The sequence below is a fragment of the Aedes aegypti genome, chromosome 1 (assembly GCF_002204515.2).
Source record: "Aedes aegypti strain LVP_AGWG chromosome 1, AaegL5.0 Primary Assembly, whole genome shotgun sequence".
NCBI classification, from domain to species: Eukaryota; Metazoa; Arthropoda; class Insecta; order Diptera; family Culicidae; genus Aedes; species Aedes aegypti.
This window is the reverse complement of record NC_035107.1, coordinates 71,664,358-71,679,212: the sequence shown is the minus strand read 5'-3', so window position 1 is coordinate 71,679,212 and position 14,855 is coordinate 71,664,358. Positions and strand designations below refer to the sequence as shown.

General features: G+C 40.6%; 2 protein-coding genes across 7 annotated transcripts in view; both read right to left on the bottom strand.

Annotated features, from left to right (window-relative positions):
- Positions 1-539: 539 nt before the first annotated feature.
- LOC5569563 (nucleoside diphosphate-linked moiety X motif 8) lies at positions 540-1,515 on the bottom strand. The gene is made up of 2 exons (XM_001658576.2): positions 1,106-1,515; positions 540-1,046 (listed from the first exon to the last, which is right to left on the bottom strand). The coding sequence occupies exons 1-2, from the start codon at positions 1,398-1,400 to the stop codon at positions 625-627; spliced, it is 717 nt and encodes a 238-aa protein (XP_001658626.2). The 5' UTR covers positions 1,401-1,515; the 3' UTR covers positions 540-624.
- Positions 1,516-11,784: 10,269 nt separating this feature from the next.
- The window catches only part of LOC5569559 (sn1-specific diacylglycerol lipase alpha), a 343,791-nt gene continuing 340,720 nt past the window's right edge, over positions 11,785-14,855 (bottom strand). For 5 of the 6 annotated variants that reach the window (XM_021839496.1, XM_021839490.1, XM_021839502.1 and 2 more), the window contains one exon: positions 11,785-14,644. In XM_021839496.1, coding sequence (XP_021695188.1) covers positions 12,749-14,644 — 1,896 coding nt within the window. In that variant the 3' untranslated portion in view covers positions 11,785-12,748. The remainder of the gene's footprint in view (positions 14,645-14,855) is intronic. The other variant, XM_021839515.1, reaches the window with a different exon arrangement.

Genomic DNA, 14,855 nt, shown 5'->3' with positions numbered 1-14,855 from the left:
ACAACTAAAGAACGTGAAATCCCTATGGAATAATATGTTCTAGATAAAATAAACATGACTGTATGTAAATATGCTGAATACAATAGACTCGTCTGAAATATTTGAGTCAAATATTATATATATTTTAAGAGATAAACAAACACTTTTTTGCAAAAAAAAAAAAGATCTCCGAAGTTTCAAAAGTTTGTGCTCAAAATTATTACCAAACAGCTTTATTAGGGAGATCTTAGGTGGCCAAAGATTGTGTACGTTGTTTATGTGAGGCTCCTAAATTGTATTATGTTGGATACTTGATGGGTAAAAGATTCCAGAAAAGATTCTTAATTGTGGGATCGATGTATTCTAGAAGGAATCTCAGGAGAAATCACTAAAAGTATTCCTGAAGCTTTCTTCAATGAATCTGAGAAGAAAAATCCTGGAGAATCTGTGGAATAGTCGATTGAAATTTTTTGAAGTCTTTATAGAATTTTGCATCATGTTTCACTGAAAAAAATGACTATAGAGACTATTTTGATTAAAAAGAATAGGGCTTAACGACATTTTTTCAGAACATGTAACAATTTTATTTTCTAACAAAAAATCTAAGACTGATAGTAATCAACAACCCACGCTTTCCACGTAATATCACGCCTTATATTGCTTCACAAATGGCAGTCGCCTCGCATAGACTTCTTTCGGCAGCAGTGCCGACAGGAACAGGTGCGTAATAATCCCCGTCATGCCCCAAACAATTTCCTCCCCTCCCAAGAACACCGGCACCGTGTACTGCGCCCTGAATTGCGTATGCCTCCGATTCCCGTCCGCCAGAAACGTCTCAATCGGCACCGTAAAAACTTTCTGCACCTCGTCCGGGTTCGGTTTCAGTAGGGCCGGACTGTAGTCCCGAATCGTACCCACGACCGGGGTAATGGCGGGTCCAAAGTTGGGCACCAGCTCGTTGCCGCAGCCCCATGTCTGTATGAGGTCCCGCGGTATGCCAACTTCCTCCTCCGTTTCACGAATGGCACACTCTTCGAAACTTCCGTCCGTTAGGTCCCGGATGCCACCTACGGAGAAAGATTCTATATTGAAGCTCAGAGTGCTAACGATTCCGGAAGGTACGAACCTGGGAACGAGACCTGTCCCCGGAAGTGAGTCAACTTAACCGAGCGCTGGGTGTAGAGGAAACTGACCTTGTCATCTGCTAGGCAGAGTGCGATCAAAACGGCAGCATGTTTCGTGGGCGGTTTACTGTTCAGGCGGATCCGGGGAAGGGCCTGGAAATTTGCTATGACCTTTTGCTGGATGGATTGGTCTGATAAAAGAGCAGGACTGAGTAGTTCGTCAGGTGATTTGGTGGTTCCAAAAAAGCGGCTAAGGGAATAGCGTAGGAGTGGAGTTCGGATTTTGAAGGTCATCATATTTGAACATGAGTAAAATAGTGGCAAAACGGTCGAGACATTGGGATTCGGATGTTTATGATGTGGGTGAGAGACGTTAGCTGATTACAACATCAGCTGTTTCGGCTTCTGCTTCTGAGTGAGTGCCGGTTGAAAATCAACTAGCGGGAAGTAGCTGCAACATATCCATCGAATCGGTAAAGAAGACAACGAGGGGTTCCACTAACATGAGATGCTCGGATGAATAAATGTAACTAGGGTGACGGTACCAATAGTGAATTAACTATGCACAAAAATTCACACAATTATATTTTAGTGTCAATCGAAAGAATTTAACATCCATTATAAGGAAAAAATATTGTAGCCTACACGCTGCTCAGTGGAGGAATTTCGCCTAGATGCACTTATGCTAGGCTAGGATAATATTACTACCATTTACGGTAATTATGTTAACAGGGTCGCTTATGCTGTCAGTCGGTTACACTCACACTACCACAATTATGTTCACCGAGTGGGATCGCTGGGAGAAACAAAAAACGATGTTATGCTGGAAAGATGAACCACAGACTTCTCACGGAAAGGTTGCTCAAAAACCACACTATCTGCCCTTCAGAACGGTCCAATCAGGGCGAGGCCTGGGGGACTTATTAATGTACACGAAAAGCCGAAACTAACCAAAAGAGGTGCAAATTACCCAAATCAGGGATAACTAGGAAAGAACTATGCCACTGATTCAAATTTTAACAACATGCCTGATTTTATTCCTAACATTGGCTTAATATTGAAGTGACGTCACTCTCTTAACTCTAGCTAGCGGTACTTGCGGTTTAACACTTTTTGCAGTGGTTTATAAAGGTGGCGGCGGGTTGACATGCGGTGGAAGTGGCAGATGGCAATGGTGGTGGCGGCTGGACGATGGTGACAAATGGTGGTTCAACAATGGCGGTGGCTAATTCGTCCTGAACAGGACACGGTTCCCTTATGTAGAGCTTTGTCGTCTTCCAAGGCTGGGATACAATTTCTGTCCGTTTGTCGTAAATCGAGATTTCTTGGCGTTTCTCGATCCTTCAGTCCTCGGATGTCGCACAGGTGGCTCTGAGGAAAATATGGGCTTACCAGCAATCGTCCTGGATAAGTCACTTGAACAGAGAAACCAAAAAGGCCCGCTGGACGGACCTGTCCAAGCAGATTAGAAGGTTGTCGAAATAGGGTGATACCCTAACCGCTTGTACCACTATATCTAGTCGCATAATTAACAATCTAGATTACAATTATCTTTTTATAATGGTTGTTGGCACACGATTGTTTCCTATTCTTTTTTGGTTTTTACAATAGGTTTACAACTATATAAAAGAACAAAAGACCACATTATCACACAATGCCTAAACTTTTCTTCGCACTAGACTAACCGTACTAATAACTGGTGATACTAGATTTAAGGCGATTTTAACTACTTTTAGTTTTTTGCTTTTAAGTTTTATCCTAGAAATATACAAATAATTTAAATAATTTACACCAACTATATACAATGCAATACACACTTTAAATTTTAAGGACACGTCGCGCACTTCTGACTCCTTGAAAGGTCACGGACAGAAAAGCAGAATTAGATTTAGGCCAAGCTCAGAAACGTTAAATATGTGAGAAATGGGCACGAAGTTTGCCGAACATTTGTTAAATTGCCCTCCGTGGGTTACCTTTCGTGCCGTTATACATTGTGTCTTGCATACAAGTTTAAGATTCAAACCGCTGCAAATGAACTAAATTGGGCAGGTGAGTGACTGTCAGACAACATGAGTGTTTGAGTTCTTTTAATTAGGACAGGGTCGAATGGTACTTTTGGTAAGAACTCATAAAGGACAAATTAGGAAAAGGAAAGCATACTTGTGGTGGAGCTACAAGCATACATTATGGGACCAACGGTTACAATATAGAAAGAGCGATAAATTTATTTTTGTGCATAAAATCGTTCGAGCCACTATTGGTACATGACATTTTTGTAATGTGTTTTTCAATACAGCGGGGATTAGCTGGTTGAAACACGACTGCCCTTCATCTAGTGAGTGAGACCCGTTAGTTGGGACGCATGCACATTTGTTCTGTATTGGCGATCAACAGTGAGGTTAGGTTGCGAAAATTTTTCAAATTGAAATGAATATTTCAATACAGTACCAGATTAACGGCCTAACTGACAAATGTAAACAAACTGAGTTTTATTCAGTTAACAATTTGTTTGATAAATTGCAATCATATAATGCACATCTGTTCCTTAAAAATAACGTTTTTCACGAAATAAGTAAGAAAAACATGAGGGCGCATATGATATTCTCTTTCGATTCGAACTCTGATGTCAATTTCGCCCATCTTCCCCTCTGCGGTAACCGGGCGCATTTGAGCTTGAGTATGGAAGCAGGGCGCATTTCAAACTGAGTGTGCAGAAGGGCGTTAGTGATATAGGTTCGTGCGAGAGAGCGTAGCAGAACGGCGAAGCTGATGATAGTCAAACCAGAAGGACGAGGTCAAAAGGCACAATCGCTGTTGTCAAACTGGAGAAGACGAAAAACCGAGGGGCGCAACAACTCTAAATTTTGTTGAATGGCGCATGATGGATTTTTATTTATTTTAACATGTTATTCATAATATTTAAATAAGTTAAATGTATTGCTACAAAAATAATATTGTAATGGATCCTACAAAAATGCATCATGCGATTAAATCGATCGGAAACATAATATAGAATTAAAATTTAACCCGCAAACTTCAAACCGATTTTACTGACAATCACATTCGCCCTAATTCTGACTCTGTATTGATTTACAGTTTCCTGTGCCTTAAATTGCAAAAATCTTGTCAGTTAAATGATTGTGGTGATTTTTCTTCCAAAGTTATCACAAGAAATTTTGATAGAGATGCACTATTCTCTATTCTAGAAAAGCGTTATCTATGCATTTTAGCTTTGCGTTACACTGAGCTGAATCTCCTACTAGATTATATTGCAGCGCACATATATTTTTGCAATCAAGCTTCGCATTTGGACTGTATTAATTATGCACATAAAATTAAATGCTCTGTAACCCTTAGATTTAAAATGGAGCGCCTTTATAAATTATATGCACTTGCATGTAATTTCTATAAATCTCGCCAATATATTTATTTTGCGATCAAATGTTTATTTCCCTCTATTATTTTTTAAATAAAACAATAATCTAAAAGCTAATAAAACACTTTATACGGTTAACGGAACTCAATCTCATGTTTATTTGCACTTCAATGAAATCATTTTGGTGGACTTAGGGGCCTATTTTGTAATTCGAGCAGATTCATGTGACTTGTCTGTAATCACTGTCGATCAAAGTAAGCATGCATATTTCAGATGTCACCCGTCGACTCCCATAGTAATCCAGTCACATTGAGTGACAACTGTCGAGAAACTCGAGTGACAGAGCCGAGTCGAGCGGTTTTTTTGGTCGACAGTGACTCCAGTTGAGTCATTTCGATCGACTCGACTTATAAAATAGACCCCTTAGTGGATTTTCGGCAGCCTTGGTTATGGTGAAGTGAGCAGCGGTAGGGTTGATGAGAAAGTCTTCATTTATGCCGCAGTACGGGTAGAGCTAGATCATGTGGGAGTTTGTGCTGGCATGTGTTTGGAATAGGCGAATCCTTAAACGTCCTAGGAGCGTAGCACTGTTTTTACTGCAGTCTATGTCGTTCACCGTCACAGAATTTGAATCCGTTACAGTCAGATTCTCGGTCAGATTCAGATTCTCTGGAAAGAAATAAATGGCTGATTCGTCAATATATTGTTTTCAAACATTTTCAGTTAAAGCAACATACCATCTAGTCAAACAAAACTCCATAATCCGTCGTGTAAGTCGTTGCAGTAGAACTTGAAATCATATTTTTAAACAAAAGAGCAATTAATTTCAAAAACGCAAATCGTGCTAGCAGGATGATGCAAAAGGTGACATCTTTACTTCCCGTTACTCTACGAGGGTTCTTGAATTTAATTAGAAACATAAACAGGATGTAACAACCTGGCCTTTATAATACATTAGAACGCAAGTAAAGATTATGTGCATTGGCATTGTAGTTTATTGTTATCAACTTAAATTTACATGCGGGCACATACAATCAAATTTGAGGCAAAAATCAACATCTATCTGTTTTCTGCACATAAATTATAATGGAGATTTGATTTAAGTGTAGATCACCAATATACTGCTTCGCGTTAAAAAATGGGTTAACCAACGTGCGAAGCTCAATTTTTGACTAAATTCGCCGTTTCGTTATAAAAATCCTTGTGCGTCCAGAAAAATTTCTGAGTTTTTTTTTTATCTTGTGTTACTACGTTCGATTCGTCGAATTCTTATAATCAATTCGATCTGGTGAGAATGGGAAGATTTTTATGGAAATTGTAGTGATTCTGAACGGAACCTCACAGGTTTTTACAATAATTCAAATGATTGATTTTAAGAATTCCAAACATTCATATCAGAATTCGCAGGAATCCCACCGATATCTCATAGTTTCTCATAGAAATACAGTCTCAAAGATACCCACAGTATTCCAATTCCCACCCGAATTCTACAGTGTTTACCAGATTTCCATAATAATCCAAGATTGGATTCCAAAATTCAGAATTATCATAACAAATTCAGAATGCCTATCGGAATCCCGAAGTTTCTACAGGGATTCCGGAATTCCAAAGAAAATCGAAGAATCCGGGATGTCAGAATTCACACGTACTATTCAGAATTACTTCATAACTACCTGAATTCCCAACGATATCTCAGAATTCCGAGGAAACAACAAAATTATCGCAATGCAAGAATTCGCACGGAAATTTCAAATTCCGACGGTCGGTAGTCTTACCCCAATATCAGAATTCTTTTCGAAAGCTCGGAATTCCTATGAAAATCACAAAATACCTTCCGAAATATCATAACTCGCATCGTTTTCCCATGGTTTTTGCTCAAAAGTAAATTATTCCATTCAATTCCGCAATCTCAAAGCAAGTGTAGCAACTTCCGAAGCTAACTACTAGTTATTTGTTGTAAATGCTAGCTTTATTCATACCCATCCTATTCTCTGGGCAACACAGCGTGTCTTTTTGAGCTAATGCGCTAATAATTTATTTTATGGGATTTGTGCCATATATTATTTTTAAATTCCGCTTAGTGCTAGAAATTCCACAATAAATTTCCTGTGTTCCTGTGGAATTTTCTAAAGGAAATCCTTGAAATACATCGAACGGAACACTTGAAAAAATTTGGGTGGGAATGATCATAGAAATCACTGGAATCAATTATGTTGTATTTGCTGATGCGCAACCCATAATAAACTTTTGAAGAATCCTTCAAGATTTTAATTAGTGAATTACTCGAAAAATGTTGGGGGGGTCTGTAGCCTTGAGGTAACGCTTTCGCTTCATAAGCGGAAAGTCATGGGTTCGATTCCCAGCCCCTCCACAAAAAACCCGTCCAGCCACCAGAAGACGCCTCACGGAGGACCGTGCTTTGGGGAGCACATCCATCCTCCGTCAGTATCAGATGGTGACTGAGACAAACTGACCCTCTTCGCAGGCAGCTAGCCTCACTAATAGCAGAGCTCTCTCCTACCTGCTCGGTGTGAGAGTAAAAGAGTAGGAGAGAGTGAAACTAGATGTTAATATAGATAAGTTGAAAATAGATCTGTATCGATAAAGAAGCTACAGATCAACTGAGTCCGGCACAGTAGTGGCCACGAGCACGGAGTGCCTATAACAAAAAAAAAAAAAAAATACTCGAAAAATGTTAACAAGAACTTCAGGAGTAATCCCTAAAAGAAATACCGGAAGAAAAATTTCAGGAGAAATTTCATTGGAATTGCCTGGTTTAAGGTGAAGGTTCATTGAGCACGTAAACATAATGTTGCCACCCACTCGAGCCACCCGCTAAACCACCCTCTCGAGTTATGTGCGTCGGCCAAAAATAAATCATCATGTTCCATGTATACCTCCACCTACAGAATTATGTAGGCAGTATTATTGTATTATTGTCGATATGAATTCTTCAACAACTTCCTTAAAGCTCAAAATCACAATTTATTTCATTTGGTAGTAGAAACATGTTTTTTGACCAAAATTATGAGCATTTTTCACACCATGCGTGTGTTGTTTACTTTTTTGGCAGTTTTCTCCTCTCTTCTCTCTCTTCTCACGGACGGAAAAAGTTGCCATCAGTATGTATTTGAATTCTACAGTTAATTGTACTGTATAATATCTAATATTAATTTTTTCTGTTAAATTGCGTCGTACATTGTTTTTCATTGTTTTCAAAATGTTTTGCAACTCTTGTGAAATTGTACACCTTCTGAGTGTAATGAAATTGTAAAATAAGTGGTTGTAGCAAGTGTATGAATACCCATACAATTTTATTTCCAAACATAAAAACTGACATCACTTCCAATCAGTGAGAGCTGCGCATCCGATTCATAAACAATGTAGGCCCAGTGAATTCGTATTCCGGTGTTATTTTTCGAGCACAAATCGGTGGACTTAAATGTTTTATTGCTTTTAGGAACACGGCGCGAGAAAACATGAAGTGTTTCAAGTATCGCATCAGATTTTTGAATTGTCACGGTGAGTAGAAATACCATGAAAAGTGAATTTTGGAACGGGCACCGAAAAGCCTTCAAACAACAACACGATGCATGAAGAAGAAGTGATTCGGTAATGCGTGATATTTAACAACACAAATCACAGCAATAACTACTTTTTTGCATTCAAAAACAGGTAATTTGTGAAAAACACATTATGGAAGAAACCACCGCTGTACAATAAGGTTAGTAACTTCAAATAATCATTTTTTGTGATTGCTCTCCAAGACACTTTGAGAAGCGTGGGAGTGGAAAGTGAAGGCGGCAGTAAGGTGCCATATTATAGGCCATTTTGGTACCCAAGGAGATATGTCCTTAATGCATTAAGCATTCCTGGAACAGTTCCTAATTTTTACGCGTCTGATATTAACATGGAAATCACTTTTGAAAGCAGATAAGGTACCGTGGGGTAAGTGGATACAGACAAACCAATAGTTAACCTTATCTTTATGTACAGCTAACGTGAATAATGAAATTGTAACATATTTTTAGTTCACACTAATTCTAAAAAAAATGCATTGTGATTATAATATTTCGGAGAAAATTCTTCCATTTTGTACACATAAGTTGAACAGGAGCATTATTATTCCTAAAATCGTTCGCACGAGAATCGTAGTTTTAAAATTTTAATTACGTTTACTTTTGTTTATCTAAGTTAAATGTTCTTATTCTATTTGTGAATATATTTGTATCATCTGCCTAGAACAGGCATTGAAAATGCTCAGCTCATGAGCAAAAATCGGCCGATTTCAGGCACCATTGATGCTCAGCTAAGGGGTAGGCGGTGAGTTGGCAAGCTCGTTTAGGATTGACGCTCATCAGTACAGCCCCTACGTGATCAGCGCTGATCAGTAATTAGAAACTAAGTAATCACGATAGCCCATCGACCAATTTGAAGCAATTGTAGTTTTAGCAGGCAATTTTTTCCTCTTTCGAGAAATATACAGGGATACGGAGTGTTTATATTAAGTTGGTTTGAGTTTAATTTCAATTTTCAAGATCAATGAACGACCAAAAGTGACGGACAAATGGAGTTCGCTTGAGACTGATATCGGAGTTGGTTGGCGGAAGCCGGGAGATTGTAATAATGAAAATGGCAGTCCACAGTCTTGCATCTGACTATCATAGAAAATAGGTGTTTTAGAATTGGGATGTTTTAAGATAGTTGATAGTTGAACTTGTTAATGGCACTTTCGGCCAACAAGCCGTCTCCTTACGCTTAATCTGTGAATCGATGACATCAATTATATGGAAATAGATTACGATTGTCAATGGAAAAAATCAGTCCATGAAAAATATGGCCTTCATCCTTTTCGGATCCATGACAAATGTGTAATATTGAAATGTCATTGCAGAAAGCTGAAGATTGCAGTTCCCACAAAAACCTTTCTTGCAAATTCAGTGTCAATTTACCTAGTCTTAACTCTTAGTCCGTATCTGGTCAGAAAGTAGTCAAGCTCCCGCAATTTTTTTTATCTGATTCAGTAGAAGCATATCACTTTTTCCTTGCGGAATAATGAACAGAACATTTTTCTACAAGCAAAAGCTTACCGGCCGTAAACTGCGTTTTATCCAATAGGAGCATTTCAACTGCAAAGAATAACGGAATTTCTTTCTTCCTATTCCATAAACCACCAAACATCCAACACGAACGTGACCAACTTTGATTAGAGATTTTATTTCCCGTTCATTCGTCTCGATGATTTTTCTGTTCACATGTTCATTGACACTGAGCCACGAATTTACCTTCAACCAACTAACAAATATATTCTATAAATATATATAGGTAATAATGTTCCATACTCCTCATCATGCGCTCGCCTTTGCGTCTAGTTTAAGTTTTCTTGAATTTATGGCTGCATTAGAGTAGCTTCTGATTTAGGTCTGTTTTTTGTTATGTTTAGCATTCTTGTTTTAAATTTAAGAACATGAATCGTAAAATGCTGATCATTTACATTTTTATTAGTCATTCACTTCAACTTTAACGGCTTTTATTTAGACTGGAAATTTTCACTAAAATTGTCTTTCAATTTGATTTTCTCCGGTGTTTGTTCATGTGCTTTTTTCTTATTGATTTTCATTCTTTACAGCACGTTTCTTGTAGTTTGCTCATATATTTTTGTGTGCTGTTATTGTTTCCGTGTCCGTGTTTTGTGGATAACATTCCCGCGTGCGTTTCAATAAATCACTGCAGAAAGTTTTTCAAAATCTCCACACGACGCATTGCAGGAACGATTATGTACAAAAATTTAGAATATTTAGACCCTTTTGTTTTGCTACTGTGCCTTTCCTGCCTCGTTTATAATTAGGTTACTCGCTACTCTGGTACTATAGATTTATTTAAGTAACAAATGCTCTGATTAAAAGTCTGTTCTTGTCTGGAGTTGGAAATTGTAAAAATTCTAAACGACGTTCTACCGTTTGTTTTAACATTCTTTGTATGATTTTCAAGTTTGGTTTTCGTTTGTTTTCTAGTTAGTTTTTCTTATCATTAGTTCAAACGGAGTTTTGTATATTTTCTAAATTTGAAGAGAATTGTAACACCTTACAGCTGAAAATTGCCCCTATTCTTGACTTTTATCATTGTGTGTATGCACGGTTTTCTATTTACTAACAGTTGTTTTTTTTCTTGTATAGTAAAATTGACTTTTTCTGATCCCCCTACTAACTAACTGAGAAATAGTAAATGCCATTTGGTTGTAGTTCTGTTTGGCACATCGCTTGTTGTAATAGATTTGACTAGAATGGCGACCTGTGTTCTAGTTATACTGGTTTCCGTACGTGGATTGAGGATTCGCAAATTGTAAGCTATTCATCATCTGGGAGAAGTAGGCTTACGAGTTCGAGTCCAGTGGTGTGGAATGGACCGCTCGATCAGTAAAATTGATCAATGTAGAAGTTGGAAAAGCTTCCTTCCAGAAGCTGGAAAAACTACCTTCCAGAAGCTGGAAAAGATTCCTTCCAAAAGCTGGCGAAAGCTTCCTTTCAGAAGCTGGAAAAGCGTCCTTGCAGAAGCTGGAAAATCGTCCTTGCAGTAGCTGAAAAAGCTTTCTTCCAGGAGCTGGAAAAGCTTTTTTCCATAAGCTAGAAATGTTCCTTCCATGAGCTGGAAAAGCTTCCTTCCAGAAGCCGCAAAAGCTTTCTTCCAGAAGCTGAAAAAGCTTCCTTCCAGAAGCTGGAAAAGCTTTCTCGCAAAGGCAGAAAAGCTTTTTTCCAGAAGCTGGAAAACAATTCCTTCCAGAAGCAGAAGCTTTTTTCCATCCAGATGACAGAAAAGCTTCCTTTCAGAAGCTGGAAAAGCTTCATTCCAGAAGCTGAAAAAGCTTCCGTCCAAAAGCTGGCAAAGCTTCCTTCTAGAAGCTGTAAAAGTTTCCTTCCAGAAGCTGGAAAAGCTTCCTTCCAGAAGCTGGAGAAGCTTCCTTCCAGAAGCTGGATAAGCTTCCTTCCAGAAGCTGGAGAAGCTTCCTTCCAGAAGCTGGAGAAGCTTCCTTCCAGAAGCTGGAGAAGCTTTCTTCCAGAAGCTGGAAAAGCTTCCTTCCAGAAGCTGGAAAAGCTTCCTTCCAGAAGCTGGAAAAGCTGCCGTATAAAAACTGGCAAAGCTACCTTCTAAAGCTGGAAAAGCTACCTTCTAAAGCTGGAAAAGCTTCCTCACAGAAGCTGAAAAGCTTCCATCCAGAAGTTGGAGAAGCTGGAAAAGTTCCAAAGGCTGGAAAAGCTTCCTTCCATAAGCTAGAAGAGCTTCCTTCTAGAAGCTGTAAAAGCCTTCTTCAGAAGCTGCAAAAGCTTCCCTTCAGAAGCTTCTAGAAGTTGGAGAAACATCATACCTGGAGCTGGAAGAGCATTTTTATTCAAGTCTGTTTGATGGAAATTGGAGAAAATTCTGCTTCGGAAACAGATGTGATGTGATCGGCATCGGATTAGTGTGTATAATAATAGGCTTTTTCACGAGACATTCCAAATCAGCTGATCTTAGAGCACTTTGACAGTTCTTCTATGGAAATGACCTGTCGCATGAAAAAGCCTATATCAGGAGAATATAAAGGGGTGACCAGCTTTTGGACGACACACCTCTGGACTCATCACAATTCAGCTTTTTACGAGTGTTTATGGCCGCCACAAATAAGCTTGTTTTCTGGTAGAGCTCAAATGATCTGACGTTTGACCGGTGTCGTTTGAGAGCAAATCGATAAGATCGTTCATAAAACTTATCGTGCAGCTGCCAGATGACCCAAGCACCCCTACCAGAAAACGAGCTTGCTTGCGGCAGCCATTAGCGCTCGTGAAAGCTGACAGAGACAAAATGGAAGCCAGTAAACTGGACGTTCTACAGTAGTAATTCGGTTTATCCGCATTGCGATGTTTATCGTATGAACTTAGGCTGCATTTGACATGGATTGCAGACATCTGTCAGTTGTTGAAGGTCACGCATGTCATTCGCGAGCGTGAAACGTAAGCATGTGACCCTTACCGAACGTCTACTGTAGTTGGTAGCAATCGCACGGATTGAGTTGACGCTATATGTAGCAACTATAAAGACGGCCGAGTAGAACATTTTAGAGGAAGGGGAACTAGAAAACGACAGTCGGACTAAAATTAGAAAGACCCACACTGGGACTGAGAATGGTTGCGAGTGAAGGGTAAAAGAGATTCAAATTTATATGTAGGTATTGAGTGTGATTGAGATACGTTACGGTTTAGACTAGCGTTTCGGAGCTCGAGCTGTTCCGCTCTCATACGTTGCTTTCGTTCTTGTGAAACCGACTGGGCGATGAGGTGACGGATGAGTACGACGAAGACGAATGGATGGTAGCTATGCTGCCACGTCCATTGCTGCTGCCCGGGCCGAAACCTGCCGTGGCAATCGGGTGACCAGCTTCGCTGGGATAGACGGAATGTTTCTTGCGGACGTAGTTGGTGGGCGAAGACTTCTCCACGAGGTTTGCCAACAGCGGCAGGGACTCGTTGCGGGCAAACGCGTTCAGGTCATCCTCGTTGTGCCGCTTGTTGTTCACGGGTTGGTCTTTCTGGTTCGACCGCTGGTTGTTTATTGTCGTTGTGGTAGAAGATAACCGTACAGGACTACTCTCCCTGATATTAGACAGCAACGAGAGTCGTTCTTCGGAAACTGTTTCCTGGTAGACAGGGAAATGCGACTCCAACACTCCCGGCTTCAAGTTAGTATTTTGGAGTGTTCGACTACTACTGCTACTGCTACTACTATAGTGGAAATTGTTTGTACTGGAACCGGTGTGGTCTAGATCACCGGTCAACGAAGACATAGCGCTATGATAGGTATCGCTGGAGCTAGTAGTCTTGCTGTCCCGGCTGTTGTTGAACTTGAAGATGTTGAACGAGGTGTACTTGTAGTTATAGCATTCACGATGGTTGAACTTTTGACAGCACGGTCCACCAGGTGACCTTCGACATGGGCACGATGGACAGTTTGAGGTACACTCTTGCGGAATTGCGCTATCACTTACGGTGAATGAGGTCTTCTTGGTTGCTGAGGCACCGGAGTTGGAGGTGCCACCCGGGGCTATTTGCCGAGTGTTGAAATCGTCAAGATTGTCCGCGGATTTGGAGTTTTCCTTGATTGGTGACGAACTACCAGTGGTTAGTGCTTCCGCACCGATGATTCCATTTCCATCTAGGACTATTACGTTGTGTGCCGATTCGTAGCTATCAACCGTTGAATCGCTGTCAGACGGTGCTCGATTCAGTACAAAGATCTTACCCATCCGCTTGTAGCTGTTTATCGTTTTAACGTCTTCCGCGCACAATGACAGGTTTCCACTTACTTTCGGTGTCCTTCGCATGATCTTCGGGGTATGAAGTTGGGACTCTAGCAGCGGGTCAGTCCCATCGCCCTTCCGTTCAGTACCTTCTTTCCTTTCGCTAATCTTCTCAAGATACCGATCAATGCTGGACGCCAGGTTAGCTCCAAAACTTGCCCGAGAACTTATGCTGGACAGCTCCGATAGTGACTCGGGGCTTGCCAGTGGGGCCAACCCGAACCAATCGTCATGGATCAAATCGATCTTCTTGATTTCACAAGAATTTTGCCTAGTGCCGTTCCACGAAAGGCTCATGGGTTGTTTGGAGCTGGAAGTCGTTGGAACTGGAGGTCTTCCATTTCGTATGACGTTTGGCGAAGTGTTGAATGCTACCGTGCGTCCGGTATTGCTAGCGGAACTCGAAGCCCTTGGTTGCTGATGGTGCTGAGGATCGTTCAAAATGACGGTGGTGGCCTCGCTCGGTCCGGACAGACTCTTCGGGATCCCGCTATCGTCTACAACGCTGGACAGCTGGCTGCGTACACCCAGAATGCTACCGCCGGCAATGGACGAAGCTTTACTAGGTGGGTTGTGGTCCTGTGGGGATTGAAGGCTGGTAAAAGAAGTTTCCAAACAGATCTTGTGCGGTACCGAAGGTGAGGCCGGACTTTGCAGAACCACCAGCGCGGGATCCACTCCACTTGTTGCGTTGTTGTTGAGGGTTGTTGTGTGATTGGTATGCTGATGGTATCCTTCTGTTTGCAGAAGGGCTTCGATGGCTTCCGAAGCGATCGATGAGTTGGCGTTCGATGACTGACGTTGGGGCTTGCGAGGGCCCACCGTGGTTATAACCTAGAAAATGAGGAAGACAAGTATTAGTTACAGATGTAGTGGAGTTGTGTAGATTACGTGAGTTCAAGGTTCAAGGGTGCAAGTCGTAGACTGTGAGTCAATCAGAAGTGAAACTTTTCAGTATTCGAAGACTTTTTAACGATTTCTTCATCACCACTTAAGCCTTAAACCTAGTCCAATCATATGAGTAAACGTGGTTCACGGCTTAAAC